Raw genomic sequence first — 26,902 nt, forward strand, 5'->3', positions numbered from 1 at the left:
GGGACTGGGAGGCATCTCCAGTTGGGACGGTGCCTGATTGGGCCATGTGAGGGACATGAGGGTGCTGGGCAGGGACTTGAACTTTCACTTGGGTGGGGAAAACCTGGAAGCTTTCAGATTTGGATTTCCCAGCTGTACCAATATGACATCTCTAATAAAATGGAACTTTGAGGAAACTCAGTCCTCGGAGTTTTCTATCTTTGGGTTGTTACTTGGAACCATGACATTGGCAAGCTTAGAGCAAAACATGACACAGGGATCTCCCCCAAATCCCTTAAACCCTTCCTTATCTGGTTGTCCCCAAAAGAATACGGCCAGTCTGGCAAGATTCTTGTAAATAGGCAAGCAGCAATAAAGAATCTTCTCTGATCAAATCAGGGTGTTGCTTTGGTTTCTTGTGCCTAATAGCAACAAATGCTAGTGTAGCTATTCCCTTAGTTGGACTACAGGTAGTTCTCAATATATGACCAAAAAATGAAGCCTACCCATTACAATCATAAGTTGCAAGGTTGTAAAATGACCAATCCAATTTTAGGGTTTTTGTTTTTGGTGGTGGTCATTAAGCAAATGCTGAAATTTTAAATCGTCACCCCCACATTTTTTTAAAGTAAATAGCAATAGCAATAGCAGTTAGACTTATATACCGCTTCATAGGGCTTTCAGCCCTCTCTAAGCGGTTTACAGAGTCAGCATATTGCCCCCACAGTCTGGGTCATCATTTCACCCACCTCGGAAGGATGGAAGGCTGAGTCAACCTTGAGCCGGTGAGATTAGAACCGCTGAACTGCAGATAATAGTCAGCTGAAGTGGCCTGCAGTCCTGCATCCTAACCACTGCGCCACAGGTGACAAGTTCACTATGGGACCATTTTGCCGAAACTGGAAGTAAATTTTGCTGGCTTTCAGCAAAATCGTCATAAAACACAGTCACAGGGCTGTGGGACGCTGTAAGGGGCCATGTTGCCAAGCATCTAAATTCAACCACAGCATCACAGAGGGGACCTGTTATCACTTTGAATCCAAGTCATAAGTTGCCCCTAGTGAAGTCCATCGTAACTTTGAATGGATGCCAAGTGACCAGTTGTAAGTCAAGGACTACCTGTATTTTTTGTTTACCCAGGGCTGTCCTTCAATGGAGCAAGAGCAAAACAATTCATTAACAACATCACTTGCCCTTCCGCTCTCTTTCTAAAGAGCCTGCAGACCCTGATTAATAAGCAGTCACTCTGGCCCACCTCCTGCTGCCTCGCAATTCCTCTGCTCCCCATTAAGAAACATGGCAGCCCATTCAGCTATGGTTAATAGCTATACCAGGGGCATTAGCAAACCACCCTAAGTAGTATATGGCTTGTTAATAAAGCCCAATTAATTCTTGTTTCATTCTTTGGTGAGGCTATCTATTTTGTTTCTTTCCTGTAATTTGTCCCATGACACGGGACTTTGTGGGAAGGGGAAGTGGGAGGGAATCTTATTTCTGCAATACCGGATATCTAAATTACCTCAGCTTTGCTTCTTCCCGTGAGAAACACTGGCTTTCCCCAGTCTCCTTTCTCCCAGGAGACAATAAAAAATGCAGTACAGGGTGTCCTCCACATACAATCATTCACTTAATGACCATTCAAAGTAACAATGGCACTTAGGATCATTTTTTACACTTACGATCATCACAGCATCCCCGTGAACAAAATACAGATGCCATGACAGTTGCAGTGTCCCAGAGTCATAGGATCACCATTTGAGACCTTCTGACAAGCAAAGTCAATGGGGAAGCCAGATCTACTTATCAACCATTTTATGGATGTAACAACTGCAGTGTTCTGACCTGGGCTTCCCCCAAAAGCAGGAGGCAGAGTCCTGATGCCAACAAAACCCCTTTTATTAAACGAACGTGAATTCCTCTCATTCACCTTCAGCAAAGGCCTGGCAAACAGTCTTTCAAAGGAATATTTATGACTACAGACCTCATCTATCTTGGAAAGCTGCCATGTAAATATAAATGAGGTGCTGTGTAAGGAAAGACTGGGCACAGAGTCTCTGAGATTCACAGACAGATCTTCACACTCCTGAAATGAATCTAACGACCAAACTAATGAATTGTTTCCTGAAAAAGCCCACTCCCCCTTCGTTCCTCTTTTTTTTCCCTATGGGAGGGGACAATCACCTTCCACTAGTGACTTTAGTCCCAAGTCTACCCTGATTTCTGAGTTGTTGTTTTCTTCTGGCAGCTCTGTGTATGCGCACACTGGAAACAGGCTCCAGCTGCTCCTCTGCCTTACTGCTGTCTAGTTCCAAAGGCACCTGATCACTGCCAGACGGCCTTGGCCCCCTCTCTGCCTTCGACTCAGAGCCCTCGTCCGAGCCTTCCCCAGACTCCAGGACTGGCCCATGTTCCTCCCCAGACTCCTCACTGTCCGAATCTGCTGCCAACTCTGCTGGCCACTGGTGGGCCACAACATGCAGTGATTCACTTAATGGTCATAAAACGGACCAAAGTTCACTTAATAACTGTCTTATTTAGCAAAGGAAATTTGGGGCTCACTTGTGATCATCAGTGAAATAGTCTTCACACACAGTAACAAGGTCTTTGGGCTCTATTGCCCCAAAATTAAAATGTTGGGGATAGGGAACATTCTGCTGATTTAAGAAAATATCGGAAATCTTTTATATACTGACGTGTGTTTCTGATTGATTTACCATCAAGAAATAAAACTTTTATACACCCCAATACAAACACACCTGACAAGATTCTCAGGCTAACATGTGGATCCCAACATGGTTTTCTGTAGGCTTTGCACTTCATGAATGTTCCTAGGAACTTCACAAATAACACACTCGCCCAAAGAAATTGCAGGAAAAGTGTGTTTAGAAACGTGTTGCCAGAGAAAATACATTTGAAGACATGTATTTTATCTTTTGGGACGTGGTGGCTCAGAGGCTAAGGTGCTGAGCTTGTCTATCAGAAAGGTCAGCAGTTGTTTGAATCCCGAGCGCCCCGTAATGGAGTGAGCTCCCATTGCTTGTCCCAGTTTCTGCCAACCTAGCAGTTCAAAAGCACATAAAAATGCAAGTAGAAAAATAGGAACCACCTTTGGTGGGAAGGGAACAGTGTTCTGTTCACCTTCGGCATTTAGTCATGCTGGCCACATGACCACGGAGACGTCTTCGGACAGTGCTGGCTCTTTGGCTTTGAAATGGAGATGAGCACTGCCCCCTAGAGTTGGGAACGACTAGCACATATGTGCAAGGGGAACCTTTACCTTATTTTATCTGTAAAGATTTTCACAGCGTTGTGTGCATGCTGCTATACATTGTTTAATGCAGCTTTTCCTAAATTACAAATTACAGATTAGTGCCAGCAAAAGAGGATGTCGGCAAAAGAGGGAATAAATTGACGGTAGAAATTAGCGAAACCCAAAAATTGTTGCAACTGTTTACGAGTTTTGGGAGCGTCCCATTCAGTGACCGCCTTCACTTTTTCAGGGTCCATTTCAACGCCATCAGGGGAGATACGATAGCCCAGATAGTCAATAGTAGCTTGGTGAAACTCACACTTAGACAACTTGGCATACAGGTTGGCAGCCCGGAGTTTTTTCAAAACAGTGCGCACCAGATTGACGTGGTGGTCGTAAGTGCGGGTATAAATGAGGATATCGTCCAGATATACGATAACGCCCTTATAGAGGTGGTCGTGTAGGATCTCATTAATAAATTGCATGAATACAGCAGGAGCCCCCTGTAGGCCAAAAGGCATAACCCGGAACTGGAAACGTGCATGAATATGGACACAAAGCAGCAGCTATTTGTCTAAATATGCACATTGTTCTACCACAGTTTAGTGGCACAACATTTTCCTTACATGAAGAACCAGTGTTCAAAAATGTTATGCAGCCCATAATGAGAAGATCTCACTGGAGAATTCAAAGTCCCATGGGCTGAGTCGATGTAAATAATATTGGATTTTATTCCTTTCTTAGATTGATTGAAGTAGTTGCCCATCCCATTTTCACCTAACTCTAGGCCCATGATGGTGAACCTATGGCACCTGTGCCACAGGTGGCACATAGAGCCATTTGTCAGGGCACGCGAGGCTTACCCTGTCAACTGGGAAGTGATTTCTGGTCTGCTTGTAGGGCGGGTTTTAGCCCTCCAGAGTCTTCAGGGAAGCCTCCTGAAGGCCTCTAAAGGCTCCGGAGGGCTAAAACCGGCCCTACGAGCAAACTGGAAGTCTGTTCCTGAACTTCCAGTTTGCCTGTAAGGCTGCTTTTTTGCGCTCCGGAGGCTTCAGGGAAGCTCCTGAAGCCTCCAGGGGGCGCGAGGTTTTCAACCTCCCCAGGCTCCTATAAAGCCTCTGGAGACTGGAGAGGGCGAAAAAAGCATGCCAAAAATGGGGGGAGCGCTGGTCGTGATTGCATGCACACTGTGGTTGTGCGCATAGCATTATGGGTGTGGCACACCCACGCATGACCCCACTGCACTCCCCCCGCTTTTGGCATGTGAGCCAAATAAGGTTCGCCATCCCTGCTCTAGGCAGTTTCCAATAAAACAAAAGAAGACAAAACACACAATTGATTAAAAAAAAATAAAAAATAAAAGTACACAGCAGGTGGATCGTCCAGACTAACGTTTGGGTTTTATCACTTGTGCGGGAGTTTTTTTCCACCCTCTTCACATCTTTATCTTATTATTTTGTGTCAAGCGTTCCACTGTCTGAAGATAGTTGCATCTCCCTACATAAAACAGCGCCTGGGGAAAGCAGAGACACACTGAGGTGCAGCATCAACACATGTGCTGCTTTAATGAAAAACACCCAAACTTCCTTCACTCAGTCCCAAAGGTGCTTTTTCAGGAGACTTTCTTGTTTTTTCTTTTGAAGATGTTTTGCTTCTCATCCAAGAAGCTTCTTCACCTCTGGAAGGATAGTGGGGAATGGAAGGATTTCAAGAAACTCCAGTTGCCTCCTGAAAAAGCACCTTTGGGACAAACATGACCTGGATGACTGAGAATCTCTACTGACGTCCTTCACTCAGCAAGGCCACCTTACCTATGGCCCCTCAAGACAAGATTTCCCACCCATGCAGATAATCATCGTTTCTCTGAGACCCTTTGCAGCAAGGTCCAGAGATGGCAGTGTTCGGTTTCTCCTCTCCCAGATCAACCCCTACTCATAGATCCTATCAAAACCGCTCCACTGAGTTCGGAAATGTGTTCCAGCACAGAATACTCTGCAGTGTAAACAAGACAGCTCTCGGACCGTCATGCAAGTAAATTATCCAGCAGGGTTGTAATGCATACTGTTTTCCATTTGAATTCAGACAGCAGGTTATCCAGGAAAAAGCAGGATGAGTTTTGGAGCATGAAGAATCTATTTTAGGAAGAGGCATATTTAAGGAGATCTGCACAGTGGGATAAAGGGTGACCCCCATCAGCTCAAGCAAAACACACGGCGTTCGAATGCCGAAACATCCGCTTGACGCTGCAGTGTGAAATCCAGAGTATCAATTCTGCAAGACTGCTAGTGAATCTGGTGGGTGCGGAGAGGCTGGGGAGCTAAGTCAGCTTGACAAGGGACATGAAAGAATTTCACTACCGTTTTCAGAGGGAGCAGATTTGAAAGAGTTGTCAAAAAGGACCACATCCGTATCACAGGGATTGATGTTGAACGCAACTCACGAGCCTGCATCTTTCACTGAACAAAATGGGACTTAAAAAAAACTCTTTGTGAAAGTATTACCTGGAATAAAAATATGTACTTTAAGCATTGTCTAGGAAAAGTATACTCTGCCAACAAAAGTACATAGAGTCAAGGCGATGGTTTTCCCAGTTGCAATGGATGGCTGTGAAAGTTGGACCATAAGGAAGGCTAAGCACCAAAGAATGGAGGCCTTTGAACTAGGGTGCTGGAGAAAACTCCTGTGAGTCCCTTTGGACTGCAAGGCAATCAAACCAATCAGTCCTAGAGGAGATCAACCCTGATTGCTCTTTAGAAGGCCAGATCCTGAAGAGGAAACTCAAAGACTTTGGCCACCTAATGAGAAGGAAGGACTCACTGGAGAAGAGCCTGATGTTGGGAACCATTGAGGGCAAAAGAAGAAGGGGACGACAGAGAATGAGGTGGCTGGATGGAGTCACCAAAGCAGTCGCCATGAGCTTAAATGGACTCCAGAGGATGGTAGAGGACAGGAAGGCCTGGAGGAACATTATCCATGGGGTCACGATGGGTCAGACATGACTAACAACAACAAAGGAAAAGTAGAATTGAGGAAAACGAATGCTATTCTGAGAATATATTCAGCTATCCAATATATTTGTTTTATTTCCACAATCCCCACTGCTCTCTCTCAAAAATATTGTAGAACAGAGTTGCAAATAAAACAACAATCTACCAACTACCCAGCAGACCAAAAGACTACTCTGTCCACGGAGACTGCAAAATGGAACAGATTTATTGTGAACTGCACACCTTTAATCCCTGATTAGTTGGATTATATGGTTCCAGATTATTGCACCAGTCAAAATAGATTACAGGAGTAAATCCAAAGAAACCCAAGACATTCCACATGACTGATAGCACGAGACCTTACTCAAGAGAAAGAATCTTGAATCCGAAGCTTCTCTTGGAACAATCAAGAGGGAATTGGTTTGCTGGTAAACTAGTCTTTCTCTAGCTGGATGTTGTTGGTGTGATATTATCTTTTGGGCAATAAAGGGGATCTTCTGCATGCTCTGTTACAGAATTATAGAATAACAAAGTTGGAAGGGACCTTGGAGGTCTTATAGACCAATTCCCTGCTGAAGCAGGAGACCTCATACCAATCCAGACAAATGGTTGTCCAAGCTCTTCTTCAAAACCTCCAGTGATGGAACACCCACAACTTTTGGAGGCAACCCATTCCACTGATTAACTATTCTCACTCTCAGGAAGTTTTTTCTTAGTTCTAGATTAGATTTCTCTTTGTTACGTTTCCATCCGTTACTTTTTGTTTTATCCTCAGGTGCTTTGATGATCAGGTTATCCGCCTCTTCTTTGTGACAGCGCCTCAAATATTGGAAGACAGTTATCATGTCACCCCTAGTTCTTCTTTTCGGTACACTAACATACCCAGTTCCAGTAACCATTTTCATAAGTTTTAGTCTCCAGCCCCTTAATCATCTTTGTTGCTCTTCTCTGCACTCTTACTTTTTTTGTATTATAGTGACCAAAACTGGATGTGGTATTCTGAGTGTGATCTTACCAGTGCAGGATAAACACTTCACATGATCCTGATACTAAATGTATGAACGTGAAAACATACATAAATATTTATGTGATGTGAACAGATGTAGAAATTTCAACAGGGGTGAAATCAACTTACCTTTGCTACTGGTTCGGTTGCAGTGTGAGTGTGCACGTGTGCATTCGTGGGTGCACTCGCTTCACTTGCACGCGCCACCTCTGCACATGCACAGGGCCTTCTGTGCATGCGCAGAGCATCAAAAACAGACTGCAAAGGTAAGTAGAATAGTGAGGGGGGAATCCGCTGTGCCACATGATTTAAATGAGCTAGAAAGCAGGAAATCCTGCTTTCCCAGCTAATATAAATCGCACATCACAGCTGATCATTGGGAATACCAGTTTGACCAAACTGGTAGGATTTTTTTTTAACTACCGGTTCAAGCGAACCGGTAGCATTTTTATGACAGGTTTGGGTGAACTAGTCTGAACCAGCAGCATTTCACCCCTGCCTTGAAACCTGTGCTATGCCCTTCACCTGCCTCACTAATAAATTACTGTTTATGGGCTCTCATAAAGTTTCAGGGTCTCAACCAGGAGTGGGATTCAGCTGGTTCAGACCGGTTCGCACGAACCGGTAGTTCTGGGAATCCATTGGCCCCGCCCAGCCATCCCTGTGCTAGCTTGTCCTATATTTCCTTTGTTTGAGCCCAGCTAATAGACGCGGCAGAGCAAATTGCCACACCTCAGCTGTTTTACTCACTAGGGCTGCACTAGAAGGTAAGTTTTACAGCTGTTTTCAAAAGGACTGCGTGTGCACAAAGCATGCACTCAGTGAACCGGTTGTTACACCGGTTGAATCCCACCACTGGTTGCAACAGTTCAAGAAAGTTCACCACCCTTTGTGGTCTTCTGCACAGTTTTTAAGTCTGTCCCCCACCCCATCCCCTGCTTCCTTATTTCCAGAGAAGGGTCTTCTGTGCGCTGGTGTCACTCTGAAAATTCATCCAGACAGAGATAAAGCTGAACAGGGAGAAATAACAAGCTAGAAGAGATAATGAATCTCTCCCATGTCTCAACCCACTCTTTCACATCTGAGTGCTGAAATGCATTGCTTAACTGCAAATCAGGGTAAGTGTAAATGGCATCTGAGAGAGGAAGAGCTATCTGAAACTATTTTATTTGCTCGGAAAGGTATTAAGAGCAGCAGTAATGAGGAAGAGGCTTTGGGTGTTTGCCTAGGTGTGCATCTGAGAGAACTATATGGAACCATTTGGTGGGTGGGTTTCAGGGGTGGGTTCTATAGAAGAGGTTCCACAAATCTATAGTGCCATTTAGAACTAGTTCCAGCTCCCTCCCCCGCCCATCCACACATCATCAAGATGAAGAGCGAGAGGAGGAATTCTGGGAATTGAAGTCCACAAGTCTTAAAGCTGTCAAGTTTGAACACCCCTGGGTTTTTTTCTAAAGGGTTAGGGGTGCAAGGGTCTTGTAACAGCTTTAAGACTTGCGTGCTTCAAATGCCAGAGTTTCTGAACCAACATTTTGATTGCTAAGCAAGAGCGTTGTTAAGTGAGTTTCACCACATTTTACAAGTTGGCCACGTCCACCCAGTCACATAGCTGGCAAGCCACTCCCACCCAGTTACATGGCCAGCAAGCCACTCCCACAAAGCAGACAACATCTACACAAGAGGTTCTAAAGAAATTGAAAACCCACCACTGGTGGGTGTCAATGGGCTCAAAATTTCAGCCTAAACAGTTAACATTTAACAATGGTCAGAACTCACAGTGAAACTGCTCAGGAACTCAATCCTGAGCAAAATGAAGACTTATAGGAGCCAAAACACAGGAAAAGAATGTATACCACATCTGTAGCTCCCTTTTTTTTGCATCGTAGGCAGAGAAGGAACTAGACAACAGTGAGGCAGAGGAACAGCTGGAGCCTGTTCCCAATGTGCACATGCACAGAGCTACCAGACGACAAGAACTAAGAAAGTAGGGTCAACTTGGGAGTAAATCCACACTTTGGAGGTGATTGGCCCCTCCCATAGGAAACAAAAGAAGAGTGAAACGGGAGGGGGATTTTGCAGGAAACAATTCATTCCTTTGGTTGTTTCAAGAGTGGAAAGTTCTGTTTGTGATTATAAGAGACTCTGTGCCAAGGGTTGCCTTGCCCTGCCTTTGGAAACTAGTTATCTGACAGCTTTCCAAGCGAGATAAGGTTCGTGTTGATAAATATTCCTCTGAAAGACTTGCCTTTGTTTTTGCCATGCCTTGCTGACTGGCACAGTTTGCCATGCCTTGCTGACTGTGAATGAAAGGAATTCAGAGTCATGTAAATAAAAGAGGTTTTGCAGGACCAAGAGTCTTCTTCATGCTTTTTAAAGAAGCTTAGGTCAGAACACTGCCATGGAACAGTAAAATAAGGCTTGCCCTCAAAAACGGGTTTGTTTTTCAGCAGAAAACCACCATCCATTTATAAGAGAAAATAAAGGACCATCCAAACAAACCAACCATCTGCAAAGTAGAGGAATCAGGCACCCAAACCTTCCTTAATTCTGAACCAGACCAATGTGGTACAGCAAACGAATGCATTTCTCTTCTCCCAACCTACCTGAGATGTTGGTGGTGATCTCAGTCAGAGCAGTTTGACCAAAGCCCTTGCCAGTTCGTGCTCTTACTGAAAAAAGGTAGGTTGTCCCGGGATGAAGGTTGGAGAAAACATGGTAAGTTTCATTCCGGAGCTTGGAGACGGTGCGTCGTGGGCCGGGAACATTGACTGCTGGGTCAAAGGATTCAATGCTCTGGTAGCTGATCTAGGATAAAGGGATATGCTTTAAGACATCATCAGAACACAGAGATAGCAATAGCAATAGCAATGGCACTTAGACTTATATATCGCTTCATAGTATTTTACAGCCCTCTCTAAGAGGTTTACGGAGTCAGCCTATTGCCCCCAACAATCTGGGTCCTCATTTTACCCACCAGGATATGGAAGACTGAGTTCAACCTTGAGCCTGGTGAGATTTGAACTGCCCAAATTGCAGGCAGCCGGCAGGCAGCAGAAATAGCCTGCAGTACTGCACTCTAACCATTGCACCACCACTCATGAGATCATGATTGATTGATTTGCTTGTGGAATTTATATAGCCTCCCCCCCTTATATAAACTGTGCCAGACATTGCTTCAATCAGGACCAAATATTGCAACACACACACACACACACACACACACACACACACAAATCTGTGCACACAGAAAACCAGCAAGACCAGGGCAAAATTAACCTAGCATTCTTCTTCCTGATGCTGATTTTTTTTTTCTACAGGCAGGGTATTTTTTGGAAGAGGGGAATATTCCATCAAAAGCACAAATCTGTACAGGACCCAGAGTGGCTCTCGGCCAAGCTAACTGATCATCACAGCAAGAGACGGAGAGAACTTTCGGATACAGCCAGGAAAACAGCTTGCGTTCTGCCGTTGAGACAATAGACTTGGAAAGAACTATATAAAGTTGCCCTTAATCTTCAAGACTATTAAAGAACGAAAGAAAGAAAGAAAAGCTTCCTGAATTACAATAGACCCTATGTCAGTTCTCCGAGAAGCAGCCTTCAGCCTGGCGGGGAAGAGCTGCGCAGATAAGCATCAAGCTTTCTCAGTCGGCAGTTTCCGCGCTCCAATAATTTTTGTTGATGCCAGAGAGGGCAAAGGCATGGGATAAAAAGCCGAGTGAAGGAAGGGAGGTTTTGCCTGGCTGCGTTTGGGAGAAGCCAAAGCACACGCAGAGACAGGCCTATTCAAAAAAAACTATCTGAGGACAATAATGAAGAAAAGAAAAAACTCTCTGTTCGGCACCTGGCTGAGAATAACAGAAAAGCCAATCAATTATTGCTGGGCTTGCCTGACAGACAAAGAACCATCCTAATCATTGCACAAGTCCTTGAAACTGAAAGTCAGATTCTGCCCACTTTCCCAGGCCTTTACCTGGCATTACTGCTTAAGGGATCCCTTTCATGAGAAGAAACAGCAGAATCTGAGGCTAGTGTGAAAAGAGAGAACAGCCTAGAATTCCTACGTTGCCACAAGAGAATTAAGCCCAACCTCCCTTAAATGCCATTGACTTTTACCTAACCTTTACCTAAGGTAAAGATAAAGGTTCTCCTTGCTTATATGTGCTAGTCATTCCCGACTCTAGGAGGTGGGGAACCCAGAGGGGAACCTCCGTTTCAAAGCCGAAGACTCAGCGCTGTCTGAAGACCTCTCCGTGACCATGTGGCCAGCATGACTGAACGCTGAAGGTGCACGGAACGCTGCTACCTTCCCACCAAAGGTGGTTCCTATTTTTCTACTTGCATTTTTACATGCTTTCGGACTGCTAGGTTCACAGAAGCTGGGACAAATAACAGGAGCTCACTCAACATTACTTAAGTATGTTGAATATCCATGGTGCTTGGATAAGAGGTTTGATCATGTTATGGTTGTTGTTGTTGTTTTAAAAGGCTCAAATGAGCAATGACAGCTGGTGAAAAGAAAACTGATGAAGCATTGCTTCTGATTGCAAATTGGTTCACAATTCTTGAGAAAGATTGTTTGATAAAAGAACAAAAGAAAGAGGGCTGCAATAGTTTATTTGTCTACCCATTAACACAAAATAAAATATTTAACTAAATTGGTCCCCTAATATATAGGCAATTTTTAATAAATGCAAATGCCATTCAAGCTTGACTTCTGATGCCTGTATAAAGGTATCCAGGTAGTCCTCTTGGTCACAATACAAAAGTACTTTGCCATTGACTTACTCCAATATCTTTCTTCAACTTCCCTGGCATTTTCTGTCAATTAGTCACTCACGTAGTGACCACATCCAACTTTACTTAGCTTTGTAAGATCAGCCAAGGTCAATCTCTACTTTACTTAACTGGAAGGTAAGATACGTATATGCACCCAAGGTAGTAGCATCCTATTAAAAGTGGCATTCTCTCTTACCTTTCATTTGGAATAGAGCATCTCTCCTGAGATCATCATTGTTACAGCATATGAATTCCCTTATAGTACCAGGCTATTGTTCATCCTCATAGAAAATGTCAATTAATGCATTAACAAGAACCTTCTTTTTCTGACTTTGGCAGAAGGATAAGCGAGATAAGGCACAGTATCCATTTCCCCCAAATGATCTCATGGCATACCTCGTATTGTGTTATGAGACCGTTGGGTTCCACCGGCTCCTCCCATTTCAGAAAAATCATGTCCTCCAGAGGAGTGAATGTGAGGGATTCTGAAGCTATGCCTCCAGGGACTTGAATGAGTATATGGAAGAGAGAGAGAGAAAGAAAAAAATCAGAAGACATTTCTTGCTCCTAAAATCAACAAGCAATGAGGCATATCAATAGAGTAGAGTAGAGTAGAGTAGAGTAGAGTAGAGTAGAGTAGAGTAGAGTAGAGTAGGAATAATACAATATGTTCATATACAATATGTGAAATAGAACAGAATAGAGTAGGATGGAATGGAATAGAATAGAACAGAACAGAACAACAGAACACAATAGAATATTCTTTATTGGCCAAGTGTGATTGGACACACAAGGAATTTGTCTTTGGTGCATATGCTCTCAGTGTACATAAAAGAAAAGATACATTCATCACGAATCATAAGGTACAACGCTTAATGATAGTCATAAGGTAGAAATAAGCAATCAAATTATATTGGGAAACAATCAATATAAATCGTAAGAATACAAGCAACAAAGTTACAATCATGCAGTCATAAGTGGGAGGAAATGGGTGATAGGAATGATGAGAAGACTAATAATAATAGTGCAGACTTAGTAAATAGTTTGACAGTGTTGAGGAAATTATTTGTTTAGCAAAATGATGGCGTTCAGAGAAAAACTGTCCTTGTGTCTAATTGTTCTGGTGTGCAGTGCCCTGGCCTATAGCATGGTTTTGAGGGTAGAAGTTGAAACAATTTATGTCCAGGATGTGAGGGGTCTATAGATATTTTCACAGCCCTCTATTTTACTCGTGTAGTATACAAGTCCTCAATGGAAAGCAGGTTGGTAGCAATTGTTTTTTTTTTTTCAAATGAAACTAAAACTAGGAACATCACGAAAAAAATCTTAAGCCAATCCTGGGGATGTTCAGAATTGCATCCCAGCTAACCTCAGTGAGGGCTATTTACTCGTCTTGAATCCAAGCCTCCAAATCTATGCCTTTTTCATATTTTTTCATGAACAGACAGAAGATGAATTTTGGAAATGCATTTGCTGTGTTCAACTTTATTGATTTACGCATTGTATCAATTTATATAGCCACCCATCTCAAATATACGATTCTGAGCCACTCACGAGCCATTAAAAGCAATATGAAAACAGCAAAACAATACAAAAATTCTCATTTAAAAACAATAAAGACTCTCAAAAACATTTTTTTAAAAAGCAGGCACAAAAATCAAGTGTCGCCAAGGTGAGTGGATTTTCAACTTCATTGTACAAAACTGAGCATATAATGTTTTGTTTTTTCACATTTAGATACTGTCATGTCTTCAACCAGACATTTTGCAAGGTTTTAGACATGGAAAGATATGCATATCAATTTAGCACTAATGACTGTCTAAATCATGTGCATTCAATTCTTCCATTCCGTTGTCTTTAATGTCTTTTAAAAAAATATGTAAAATTGCACCTATTTTTGTGTGATGCTTCCCATTAGAGGTATAGCTTTAATATGCCATTGAAGTTTCGTCCCAAAGGTGCTTTTTCGAAAGGCAACTGGACTTCTTTTGTTTTCCTTGAAGACGTTAAGCTTCTTCAGTTTAGTTCTTCAGTCAGAACTGAAAAAGCTTCTTGGATGAGAAGTGAAATATCTTCAAGGAAATATCTTCAAGGAAAACTAAGAAAGTCCAGTTGCCTTTTGAAAAAGCACTTTTGGGACAACCATGACCTGGATGACCGAGAATCTCCATAGACAAAGTTTTCCAATATTCACTGATTCTTCATTCAGTCTTTTTTTTCTAATGCATACAGGTAGTTCTCTGCATAAGATCACAATTGAGCCCAAATTTTACATTGCTAAACAAGACGATTAAGTGAGTTTTGCCCCATTTTACAACCTTTCTTGCCACAGTTGTTAAGTGAATCGCTGCAGTTTTTAAGTTAGTTGCATTTTTATTTAGGGAACCTGGCTTCCTCATTGACTTTGCTGATCAGAGGGTTACAAAACATGATTGCATGACCAAGACATTGCAACCATCATAAATACATGCCCGTTACCAAAGAGGCCAAATTTTGATGACGTGACCATGGGGGCTGCTGCAATGGTCATAAATGTGAAAAAGTTTTCAGTGCCACTGTAACTTTAAGCGGTCACTAAATGAATGGTTATAAGTTGAGGACTACCTGTACATATTGAGAGGGTGATGAGTTTCCATTGTTCAGCGATCCATCCTCTCCTTAAGAACCCGGCACTAAATCAAACTCTGCTGGGTAATTTTCACCACTCGGCCATTCCTTTTTCAAAGAAAAATTGTTGTAGGAATCGTCCCATTGTAATGTGTCCTCATTCGGACTGTGTCTTTGTGTTTTTATGTGTATTTCAATGTTTCTGCTTTGTGCTTTCATTCCTAAGTTAAGCCATCTAAAGTTTAGTTTAGTTTAGTTTAATAACATTTGTATGCCGCCCACTCCCTTGGGACTCTGGGCGGCTCACAACTTGTGAATTGGATAATTTTGCAAGCCACATCCATCCATTTCCATGCTAAGCCTAGCGTTGCTGTATACAACTTTCCTGAATTCACACATACAGGCAGCCCTGGATGTACAGTATGGCCCCAATCGAGCCCAACAGTTCCATTGCAGTTCCATTGCTAAGTGAGAAATTTCTCAAATGAGCTTTCGGCCCATTTTATGACTCTTCTTGCCACATTTGTTAAGTGAATCATGGCAGTTGTTAAATGAGTAACAAGGACTTTCTCATTGACCTTGCTTGTCAGAAACTCACCGGAGATACTGCAACCCTCATGAATATGAACCTGTTGTCAAGCATCCGAATGTAAATCAAGGGATGCTGCAACGGTCGTAAGTGGGGAAAATGGTCAGAAGTCACTTTTTTAAGTGCCATTGTAACTTCGAACAGTCACTAAACGAGCTATTGTAAGTTAAGGACTACTTGTATTTTTAGCTTGCTTCTTTCCCAAGTACAATCTGCTTGTATATTACTTTGGTGTTGAGCTATTATGGTAACGTCCTCAGGGCATGGTGATTATTGCAATGGAATATCAGGCGCATTCTGCCATTTCAACCTAACAGAATCTCTATGGCGATTTTCTTTTCATATCATTAAATCAAGTGGAGCCCAGACATTGCTGAGAGTGTAAATAGGAAAGTTTGCATCTTCCAAATAAGATGGCTTGTTTTCACACACACCGTTTCTCTTACTGGACTTTTGAGATTGCCTGAGCAAAAGTTCCTTTGAAAACCATGCACGGATCATTTGTTTATTTAATACATGTTTGGAATGCCTCCTGAAGGTGGTGTTCATATAAAAATAATAAGAGTAATCAGACAATAAGGGTATGAAAAACAAAATTGGAACTCAGCCAGGCGAGCAAAGCTATATACTAAGCATATAAAAGCAACATTAACCATCAAAAATTCAATGGCATCTCTTCAGCTGAAAAGGAAAAAGAAGAACACAGGCAAATAACTTCTCTAGGGAAAAAGCAGCATAACCCCCATGCTTGTACTCAAAATATAAGTGGTTCATAAACTGGAAATTAAAAGAAGGCTGTAACCTTATAGTGGTCTTACTCGAAAATTAATTCAATCAAAATCAATAGAACTTACTTCAAAGAGAGCATGTTTAAACTAGAAACATTTATGGGAAATAAATCCCTTAAAAACAGTGAAAAGAGCTACTTGAATATCTTTGAGCTTTTTTACTATTTATTTAGCTTAGGGCTGTGCCAAACAATACATTTGGGTGAGGGGAGCTTCCCTATTATTCTCATTCAATTTCATTCAAAATAACTTATTTATTTAATCAGTCAATCAATCAATCAATTTGTATAACTGTCCATCTTAACAAAGACTCCAGGTCTCTAACAATATTTAAGGTGGGGTCCTTGGCGCTCTCTGAGCTTGATTGTTTTCTTGCAGACATTTTATTACTAACCTAGGCAACATCATCAGGTCCAGCACTGATGATGTTACCTAGTTTGGTAATGAAATGTCTGCAAGAAAACCACCAGGCTCACAGAACACCAAGGACTCCACAGTTCAGCCCTGAGCTACAAAAAACTTTTCTAGCAATATTTCAGGTTCCATTCCCACAACTGGTGAAATTTTCATGGGTGGGCTGTGACATTCTTGGACTCCCTTTCTAAAAGGTAACCAAACACAGATCATCTTCTGGGAATTCAGAGCCTCCCTGACTTCATACAATTCCAAATATATCCTATGGGTGGTTACCAGGACAGAATAGCTCCTATGAGCACTGGTGGCGCAGTGGCTAGAGTGCAGTACTACAGGCTACTTCTGCTGATTGCCGGCTGACTGCCGGCTGACTGCAGATCAAATATCACCAGGCTCAAGGTTGGCTCAGCCTTCTATCCTTCTGAGGTGGGTAAAAGGAGGACCTAGATTGGTGGGAGCAATAGGCTGACTCTGTAAACTGCTTAGAGAAGGCTGTAAAGCACTATAAAGTGTATATAAAACTAAGTGCTATTGCTATTGCTATAGGACCATGATGGCACATAGAGCCCACTCTGTGGGCACGTGCACCATTGCCAGCTGCTCTTTGGGATTCCAGTGCTTGGATGCATGCCGGCCAGCTGGTCTTCGCACGGGCCAGAGCACTGGAAACCCGAAGACCAGGTGGCTGGGGCATGGATGCCAGCTGATCTTTGGGTTTCCGGAGCTCCAGTGCACATATGCGCACACACAAACACACACACACACATTCCGCTTTGGGCATTTGGTGCCGAAAAAGTTTTGCCATCACTGCTATAGGGTTTCTTCAGATAGAGCAGAAGAGGCTTGGAGATTGTAAGAGGATAGACCATAAGAAAAGAAAAAAAACTATATGTTTCCATCTCAGTAAATAGCTCCCTTTGTACAACCTTATAAAGTGTTTCTCTACTGAGCGTTTACTGGCCAGATGCCCTTCCTGATGCCACATGGAGTTCACAACAAGTATTTTTTTCTTTGTGCCCTAGGAGAGAAGCATCTGCCACTACATCGGATTGAACTCTCAGCCTTCCAAGTGGGAGCCCAGTTTCTTCACCCGCTATGCCAGTGACCCCCAATCTTTCGGGCATCAGGGACCAATTTCATGGAAGATAGTTTTTCTACGGACCAGGGGGGGAATGAGGATGGTTTCACATGCAACCTAGATCCTATCCATGTGCAGATGACATTTCGCTTGCTCGCCCGCCACTTGCACGGATCGGTTCCTAACAGGCCATGGATTGGGGGTTGGGGACCCCTGCACTAGGCCCCCCATGCCACTCAAGATGTTTCCATCTCAATAAATTTCAAAAACATCACCAAGTAAATCTAAAATTGTCACTTTGCTGCACAAGAATCAAATCCAGAAAATACACACAGGTAACTGATTCAGCTGGATTCATTAACTTCTTTGTGCACATAAGAATAGATAAATAAATGTACAATACCAACAGGTGGTTCTTCCAAGTAAACACAAGGCGGGAAAGTTATAGGCAAACACAAGCAGTTAGTTTCATTTCAGCAGACAAGCCCAGAGAGACTGCTTGTTTACTTCTCAGAGCAGCAGACTGCTTTCTTCTTAAGTTTCTGTTTCAATTCTATGCACATACTCAGATCTGTTTAAGCTCCCATTGGCTGACAGTTGCTATGCCTATTCATTGGCAGACCTTGTTCCCATGTCTCTCCCACTCACAAATATTTTAACAAAAATGTATGCTTGCAAGAACATGAGAAGAGATAATATCAGCTGTATTTAGGAAACCAGAAGGTGTATTTTTTATCATGGTTTTCTTTCTTCATCCATTCTTCCTAACAAGGCCCTAAGAAAAGAAAGTCAGCTCTCTTTCTGACTCAAAAGTTTTTCCTCCAAGATCGTTCTCCTGCTCAAGCTGTTGTTAAGAAAAGAATCTGCCCAAGAAAATCTTGTGAGCATCAATGGCCTTTCTGATCTACTCTAAGAACTGTAACACATCAACTTCGGGATACTCATCCTGAAGTGAAGAATGGAACTTTCACATCAAATTAGAAGGAACATGTTGAGAACAGAAATGTTAACAGCCAAAGGAAAAAAATCACACCATTCCATTACCTGAATGTGTTTGCATAATCCTGAGCACTTTGGGCTGATTACACCAGATAGAAACCCTTCTATCCTCCGTAAAATTAGCACTCAGACAAATATATGCCTGGTGGATCTGCAGGCAATTCCTGCTCATGTATATTTTATAGGAACTGCTTAATTCCATTTTGCATATACCAAGGCAAGCCACCTACTAACTCAAAGCAAAAGAGAAGCCATGGAAAATTGAGAGGGAAGATAACAGATCTTTTCAGTAGATGAAAAGTAACAAGATGTATGTCTTCTTCTCAATCTCTGCTCCTGCTATTCCCATTGGATGGTGTGTGGTGATGATGATGAATAGCATGAGGTAGTGTTATGGTCAAAAGCCATGCTTAAATAATTGATAGACCACCAGGACATGAGCAACAGCAAAATATTTCTCCCCAAGTTGGTAGACCTTGAGCTTTTAATAAAACAAAGCATTGTATATTAGGGAATTCTGAAGTTTCTACATTTTATGCTTCATCTCAATTCATCATTTTAAAAAGATTTTGAGTCCTACAAGAAGAAACTAGGAAAATCTGTGCTACAGAGCTATTTCAACCCATCCAGAGTACATTCAAGCTAGTATTTTTTTTCTTTTATGATGCACCCTCCCCCCTTTGTTTACTATTCTCAGACGTTATGGGACAAAAATCTTAAATTAGTTCATATTATGGACGTCAGCCCCCAAGATTGTGCATTATTATTTATATGAAATACAATGCTAGAAAAACAAACTTATGCACTGGAGACAAATTCCTCGTGTGTCCAATAATATTTGGCCAATAAAGAATATTCTGTTCTGGTCTATTCTATTCTATTCTATTCTATTCTATTCTAATCCATTCTCATTCCCATTCCCTTCCCATTCCATTTTCTTTCCAGCATGCTAACTTCCTTATTTATTTGTTTATTTATGTTTAATTAAAAGAGCTTTTAAATAAAATATGGATTGCAAAAGCACACCAAATGCAGCTTTGGGAATTTTTCCAAACTCCTTTACTGGACATGGCCATTGGAGTCATCTTTGTTTTCTTCCATACAGCCAGCTGTTATATTGCGTCTCTGTATTTCTGTTCATCCCTTGTGCTGCCTATGTGTGCACTGAGAAGCCCAGAGCAGGCTGCCTTCAAACTGTTGTGGGCTTTGAATAGAGCAATTGGCAGCATTCAGCATTTCTGCCCAATTGCCTCTCTTGTATATTGACCCTCTTCCAAATTCCTTCCTTCCTTTCTTCCTCCTTCCCTTCCTTCCTCCTTCCCTCCTTCTCCCCCCACACAGCTCCTCAGATCTATTCAATTCTGAATCTCAAATTTAACTAGATTTTTCAACATCATCAAATCTGGTTCAAAGATGTTTGATTTTAGAAGGATTATCCTGTCACTGGAGAGGCAGAGTCATCAGCCCTTTATATAATTTCTTTCTAACATCCATTGTATTGCGAAAAATAAAAAGTCAGATGGATGTAGAACCGAGCACCGAGGGGGATGTCTGGGAAAACACTGAAACCATGAGCATCGTTGCTTCTTGCTGTAGTGGGGACTTAAAGCCAGGCAGTGATTTCAAGGGACATTAACCAAGTTGTTATCTCCTCTTTCGAATTTCTCTTAGATGCTATGTAACAGCACCTGGCTTTATGACTGCACAAACAAGCCAGACTCCATCAGGTAGAGCAGCCACTTACCATTTACCTGGGAATGTTTTCAACTAGCTATTCTGATTCTCCGGATGGAGCCCCAGTGTAAATATGCAATCTTGGGCAATTTGGCTGGATTATCAAAGCCCCTTGCCCCCTCCCTCCTTTATTATTGACTACCCACAATAATAATCATAACAGACATCTCAGACATCAGACTTAACTGGAGATATGCATTTATTGACTTAACAGAGAGTCTGTCCCTCTCAACCCCCAATTTCAAGGATGTCATTAAAGACAAACGGCGCAGGCAATCATTTTGCAGGGAAGGCTCTGCGTGGAAAAAAATGTCATCTGCCAGGCAAGCTTTACTGCACCCTCTAATTTTAGGCAGAACTTGGTATTTACGTTCACCTTAGAAGGAGAAAGCAATCCTATTACCCTTCACACACAGAAGGAACAAAAGTATCTGAACTAAAAAAGCAAACAAACAGCAGAATGTGGAAATCAAAAGACATAATTCACTGCTCTTAGCAGCTCCTTTCTGAATCTATAGTTCGGGGTTGGTGCGGGGAAGGTGGCAGGGTCGTAAGGAGAATAGTATTCTCATTAAAGCGATTCTTCTCTTTATATTGTAATCATCAGCAAGGCATTAAGCTCCCAGGGCCAAGTTGAGACCTGTAATTTGCTTACCGCAAGCAAGCAGAAGATTAGCCAGGTATAAACTATAATTTCTAATGTAAAGAAAGGGTTCTTTGTTTTTCGTTTGGTTTGCTTAGGTTTCTAAGATGTAAAGGTTTCAAGTTTAGCACAAGCCACGAGAATGGCATTTGCACAGATTAATTGGGGAAGGACCAACCTCATAGTACCTTAAGGACATTATTCAAAATGAAAATTTTCTGTCTTTTTTAATCTAGGGGAAGCAATCATAACTCTAGCATGAATTTTTCCTCTGCTTCAGCCCTAGTAAGGTTCAAGGTTTTCCCGTCTAAAATACACCTTCCTCAAAAGTAAACTATTACAATGAATGGATCAGGGTTTGGGTTTTTTGTTTTGTTTTGTTTTTTTTTACATTTTAATTCAAATCAGGCCTGCAGATGGAAAGGTACAAACCCCTTACAAGAGACATTTTGGTCAATTATGTTTTCTGCCCTTATTCTGAAGGAAGGGAAAGATGGGATGTCTAACAGGGAACAGAGAGGAGGCAGAAAGTTACTTAAGAGAGGAAAGAGGGTCATTATTAGAGAAGAATTTTTTACCCAGGATGGCAGAAGTATGAGAAAGAGACTCAGAGCATCTCCACCTTGGTACCATTAGAGCCAAGGTGGTGCAGTGGGTAGAGTGCAGTACTGCAGGCCACTTCAGCTGACTGCTATCTGCAGTTCGGCGGTTCAAATCTCACCGGCTCAGGGTTGACTCAGCCTTCCATCCTTCTGAGGTGGGTGAAATGAGGACCCAGATTGTGGGGGCAATATGCTGACTCTGTAAACCGCTTAGAGAGGGCTGAAAGCCCTATGAAGCGGTATATAAGTCTAACTGCTATTGCTATAACTGCTATTAAGTATAGGTTCTGTGAGAAAATTGCTTCCTAGGCTTTAAAGATGCTGTTACATTACCATATAAATAATGAACATATTTCTAGAATTCCAGCAGTTCCTGGAATTTGCACGTCAGAAAATGAAGAAGGGGAAGGGGAAGGGGAGGGGAGAGGGGGAGGGGGGAGCAGGGGAAATGATCCTTTTGCCTTTGGACAGGAGTGGACAACTTGTACACTGAGCTGCAGTGGTGCAGTGGTTAGAGCAGTGGTAGTCAACTTGGTCCCTACCGCCCACTAGTGGCCATTCTAGCTTTCATGGTGGGCAATAGGGGTTTTGTCCGATACTGAAGCACTTTCCTTTTTTTTAATATAATTGACTTTTTAAAAAAAATTCATAGCATTATTTAAAAACATTTTCATTAGGTTTTCATAAAATCACCATTACTGTGGAACCGGTGGGTGGTTAGAAAATTTTACTACTAACAGAGATACAAAAGTGGGCAGTAGGTATAAAAAGGCTGACTACCCCTGGGTTAAAGTGTAGTACTGCAGGCTACTTCTGCAGATCACTGGCTACCAGCTGTTTGGCAGTTCGAATCTCACCAGGCTCAAGGTTGACTCAGCCTTCCATCTTTCTGAGGTGGGTAAAATGAGGACCCAGACTGTTGGGGGCAAGAGGCTGAGTCTGTAAATCACTTAGAGAGGGTTGTAAAAACACTGTGAAGTGGTATATAAATCTAAGTCAGGGGTAGTCAACCTTTTTATACCTACCGTCCACTTTTGTATCTCTGTTAGTAGTAAAAATTTCTAACCGCCCACCCGTTCCACAGTAATGGTGATTTATAAAGTAGGGAAGTAAATAAAGGGAAGTTTATAAAATTTATAAAGCAGAGTTACAGCAAACCCCTACCGCCCACCATGGAAGCTGGAACGCCCACTAGTGGGCAGTAGGGACCAGGTTGACTACCATTGGTCTAAGTGCTATTGCTATTGTAACCAGATTCTGCACTTGGAAAAAGATAGGGAACTGCACAGCATGTCTCCTTGAAGTTTTCCTAATCCTTTCATAATATGGCAGCTCAGGGTCATGTAATTGAGAGGAATGAAGGAGGGGTCTTTGGAATGGAGGAGTCAGCTGTTCTCCAATTGCTTTTCCCATAGGAATGTAATGGATGATTAGGGGAGTCTGGATTGTTCTCCCTTGGCCTCTTGCTGAACCTGACCCATTTTTAAACTCTTCTAGCACCAAAATTTGATCCCATTCTGTTCAGCTTTCAGATGTTTCCTTCTGATAGAGGATGGGGAGGGAAAAGAAGAGAGGGGAAGAATGCAAGCAGAGCAAGGCTCCTGGGATTCTTTCCATCTCTTTTACTAGCAACAACCACAAGAGGCATTTGTATTGTCTTCTCTGCGCTGTAATGATGCCATGTGTTGAGTCTCTCTCTAAGCAGGGATGTCTACCCTTTCTCCTCAAGGACTAGCCAAGGTATGCACAAGCATGGATGGATGGATGGAGCGGCAGACAGACAGACAGACCAAGAGCCAAAGCCTGTTGCATATTTTTTCCTCACATTCTATTGGGTTGGAAAGAATAAAAATAAGAGAAGGTTTGGGTCATCCAACAGATACAGTGGGTGTGGCCCTGACCTCATGAGGTCATTCAATCAGAAAAAAAGCTAAAATGTTCTCTCTTGGTTTTTTGATCTAAAAAAAAAATGTAAGACTATTTTGCTTTTTAAAAAGGCCAGATAAATAAGGTAAAGGTTCCCCCCGCACATGCGTGCTAATCATTTTCTACTCTAGGGGGCGGTGCTCTTCTCCATTTCTAAGCTGAAGAGACAGCACTGTCCAAAGATGTCTTCGTGGTCATGTGGCTGGCATGACTCAACACTGAAGGTGCACAGAACGTTATCTTCCCACCAAAGATAGTCACTATTTTTCTACTTGCATTTTTACATGCTTTCAAACTGCCAGGCTGGCAGAAGCTGGGACAAGGAACAGGAGCTCACACTGTTACGTGGCTCTAGGGATTCGAACTGCCGAACTGCAGACCTTCTGATCGACAATATCAGCATCTTAGCCACTGAGTCACTGCATCCCTATAAATAAATAGATAAATAAACCAATCCCCAAACTGCATTCTAAATTTCCTGTCACTGAATTTTAACAATATGACTTTGGAGGCATCCCATGAGATCTGACAAAGGGCACATATACTGCAGATTATTCACCTTCCTATTGAGAAGGCAAGAGAGTTCGTTCCTTCTTTTGTTGTAAATTGTCTCCACTGTCAATTTCTCCCTGGGATCTTTAGTACACAACTCTCTTCAACAAGGACAAGATGAATCTTGACTATTGTCATCCCCCCCCCCCTTTCCCATGCTTTTAAAATGCCTGAACATGAGACCCGAGAAATCACAAGTGCGTACAGCCTGCTATTTCACACCAGGCAACTGCTGGGAAATATTTTGAACTGTTGATAACCACTTGCAGGATAATTGGGTTTTTCTAGAAGCTCACTAATCAAAAGAGCATCCCACTGGCCTTTAAATCAGTGGAAGAAACCTGGATGCAGAATAAATGAATAATAGATACAGGAGATGGAACGAATCAGTGGCCCAACACTGTGAAGCATGGGAACATGGGTAGTGAGCTTAGTTGTTAGAATTAAGATGCTATAATCATATATTTCCCTGTTTTCCTAGGGGGAACCTCTGGAAGATACCTTATGGTTCAAAATTGCTTCTTCAAGATGTTGAGATGTTGGGAAATTGGGAGAAAAGTATGGGTCAAAAATTGAGAGCTCACATTTATCTTAGTCCTCTGTTGCAGAGGTGGTATTCAGCAGGTTCTGACCAGTTCTGGAGAACCGGTAGCAGAAATTTTGAGTAGTTCAGAGAACCGATAAATACCATCTCTGACTGGCCCAGCCCCCAACTATTCTCTGCCTCCTGAGTCCCAGCTGATCGAGAGGAAATTGGGATTTTGCAGTAACCTTCCCCGGGAATGGGATGGGAATTGAGATTTTACAGTATCCTTCCCCTGCCACGCCCACCAAGCCATGCCCACAGTAAAAAAAAATGAATCCCACCACTGCTCTGTTGGATCCATTCTTGGAGAAGTTATTCACTTTCCACTCTAAATACCTATAACTAATCTCTTCAAGGTTCAAATAAGATTCTATTATTTGGTGAGAAAAATTAGGGGAGGACAATCTGATTTGCTGTAAAGTATTTCCACTTGATTTACAAACTAATTTAATCAGAAGCGGGCTGTCCTGCACAAAGCACTTATTAAATTATGGAAACCTTGGGGGCAGATATATGTATCTGGGCAAGGAAGCAGATGCACAGTCTTCATCTGTTCTCAGCGCTATGCAAATGCTCTGTTTTATTACAAGTCTTTGTGATGCACCTGAGATATCAAAAGCAGGAAGATGTAAAGGAACCAGGTTTTTTTTTTACACTACTCTGTCTAGTTTGCATTACTCAGCCAGGAGACCACAATGCACTTCAACCATTACACTTCTCCGGTTTTTAAATGATAGTTATATTAAACCTTAACAAGATCATATGGTATTCCCAAATTAAGCTCTCAGCAACATAATCCCTACAAAGCAATTCAAATTTCTAAGAAACTCCCCAATGGTAATTATATTCTCAGTGCCACTAAAAAAAAAAAAAAAAAAACAGTCCTTGTTCTGCAGAAGATGGAGAAGAGCATTGCGTGATGTGTTTTGTTACATTCATAGAGAAATCCAACATTCAGAAAAAGAATCATTGCACGTTTATTCCATGACTTATTCCATGACTTATTCCATGAGCATTAATCAAGAAATGTCATGGCAACAAGTGCATAGACCAGCTGTTCGATTTAGTGGTTAAGGCACCAGACTAAAAGCTGGGAGATTGCGTTCTAGTCCTGGCTTAGCCATGAAAGCCAATTAGGTGTCTTTGCGCCAATCACCAGGAGGCTGTGAGTTCTAGTCCTACCTCAAGCATGAAAAACATCAAATAAGTAAGTAAGTAAGTAGGTAGGTAATTTCTCTCTTTCTGCATTGTCTTTCTCTTTACTCTGTCTCACATTCCCCTTTTATTTCCTTCTGTCCTGTTCTCTGTAGCAGGCTAGGACACCTGCTCTTACCAATTGATCTGAATTTCATGTTCTATAGTAAGACATCAAAGTTAAGTTTCCCAACGCAGTCCTTGGGCCAATCCAGGGGTGAAATGCTACCGGTTCGGACAACCGGTAGCTCCGATGATCAGTTGTGCAACAATCAGCTGTGCCGTGTGAGCGGAACAGCTGATTGTCACACAGCTGATCATCGGAATTATTGGTTTGCCCAAACCGGTAGCATTTGGTTACTACCAGTTTGGGTGAACGACGTGCATGCGCGCAAAGCAAACCGTTAGCAGACTTCAGAGCATTTCACCCTGGGCCAATAAGCATGTGGTAAAAATAATAAACAGCAACCCACCATCAACAGTAAAAACAACAACAATTCAGCAGGTTTTGCTCCTTGAGGAAAATGTAAGAGCATCAAAGCATGTGCGAAGGAACGGAATGGCGGCCAGGCTTTTTCACCTTAGTACGATCTGGCGAAAAAGCACTGGGAACCTTCGGAACCGGCTTTTTACTGCTCTTACTGTGGTCCTTCGGGATAACTGACATTCAGGGGACGTGTGCGGACCAAAAGCCGAAGGGAACCGTTGCTCTTCACCAGCCTAGGACTTCAAAATCTCTAGCGCGGCTCGGCGATCTCAGCGGCGAAAACGGCAGCTCCATAGTGACGACGGAGGCGACGGAGGCGTTTGAGAGCGTTTGAGAGCGTTTTGCGGTGGTCTCAGGGGTCGCGAGGTTTTTCAAGCCTCCTCTTACAGCTGCGTGAGCCCTCAGTGACTGTGTTAGCCAACTATTGCCACTTTTAGAAAGGGAGAGATCGATCAGGGCTTCTATTCAGATCGGGCGAATCGGGCGGTCAGCTGGGTGCACCGTGGCCGTAGCCTTTTCTGGATACCCCTCCCCTTTCGCATCTGGCTCAGTTCTTCCATCAATGCTACCTTCTCCAGCAACGCTGCTCTTTCCACCAACGCTATTTCTTCTACCAACACTGCTCCTCCATCAATATAGCCATTAACACTGCTATTTTTATTAATGCTGCCTTTTCCTCCAATGCTGCCTTTTCCCCCAATGC

The 26,902-nt window shown here is 42.5% G+C and overlaps 1 protein-coding gene across 1 annotated transcript in view; it reads right to left on the reverse strand.

Annotated features, from left to right (window-relative positions):
* The window catches only part of PTPRU (protein tyrosine phosphatase receptor type U), a 422,700-nt gene that overhangs the window by 132,760 nt on the left and 263,038 nt on the right, over positions 1-26,902 (reverse strand). Inside the window, exons 9-10 of the mRNA XM_087727684.1 lie at positions 12,397-12,506; positions 9,826-10,027 (exon numbers count right to left, since the gene is read on the reverse strand). Coding sequence (XP_087583810.1) covers positions 9,826-10,027; positions 12,397-12,506 — 312 coding nt within the window. The remainder of the gene's footprint in view (positions 1-9,825; positions 10,028-12,396; positions 12,507-26,902) is intronic.

This window comes from Thamnophis sirtalis, unplaced genomic scaffold (genome assembly GCF_051295495.1).
Source record: "Thamnophis sirtalis isolate CommonGarterSnake01/CBP01778 unplaced genomic scaffold, rThaSir2_p1.2 scaffold_13, whole genome shotgun sequence".
Taxonomy (NCBI): Eukaryota; Metazoa; Chordata; class Lepidosauria; order Squamata; family Natricidae; genus Thamnophis; species Thamnophis sirtalis.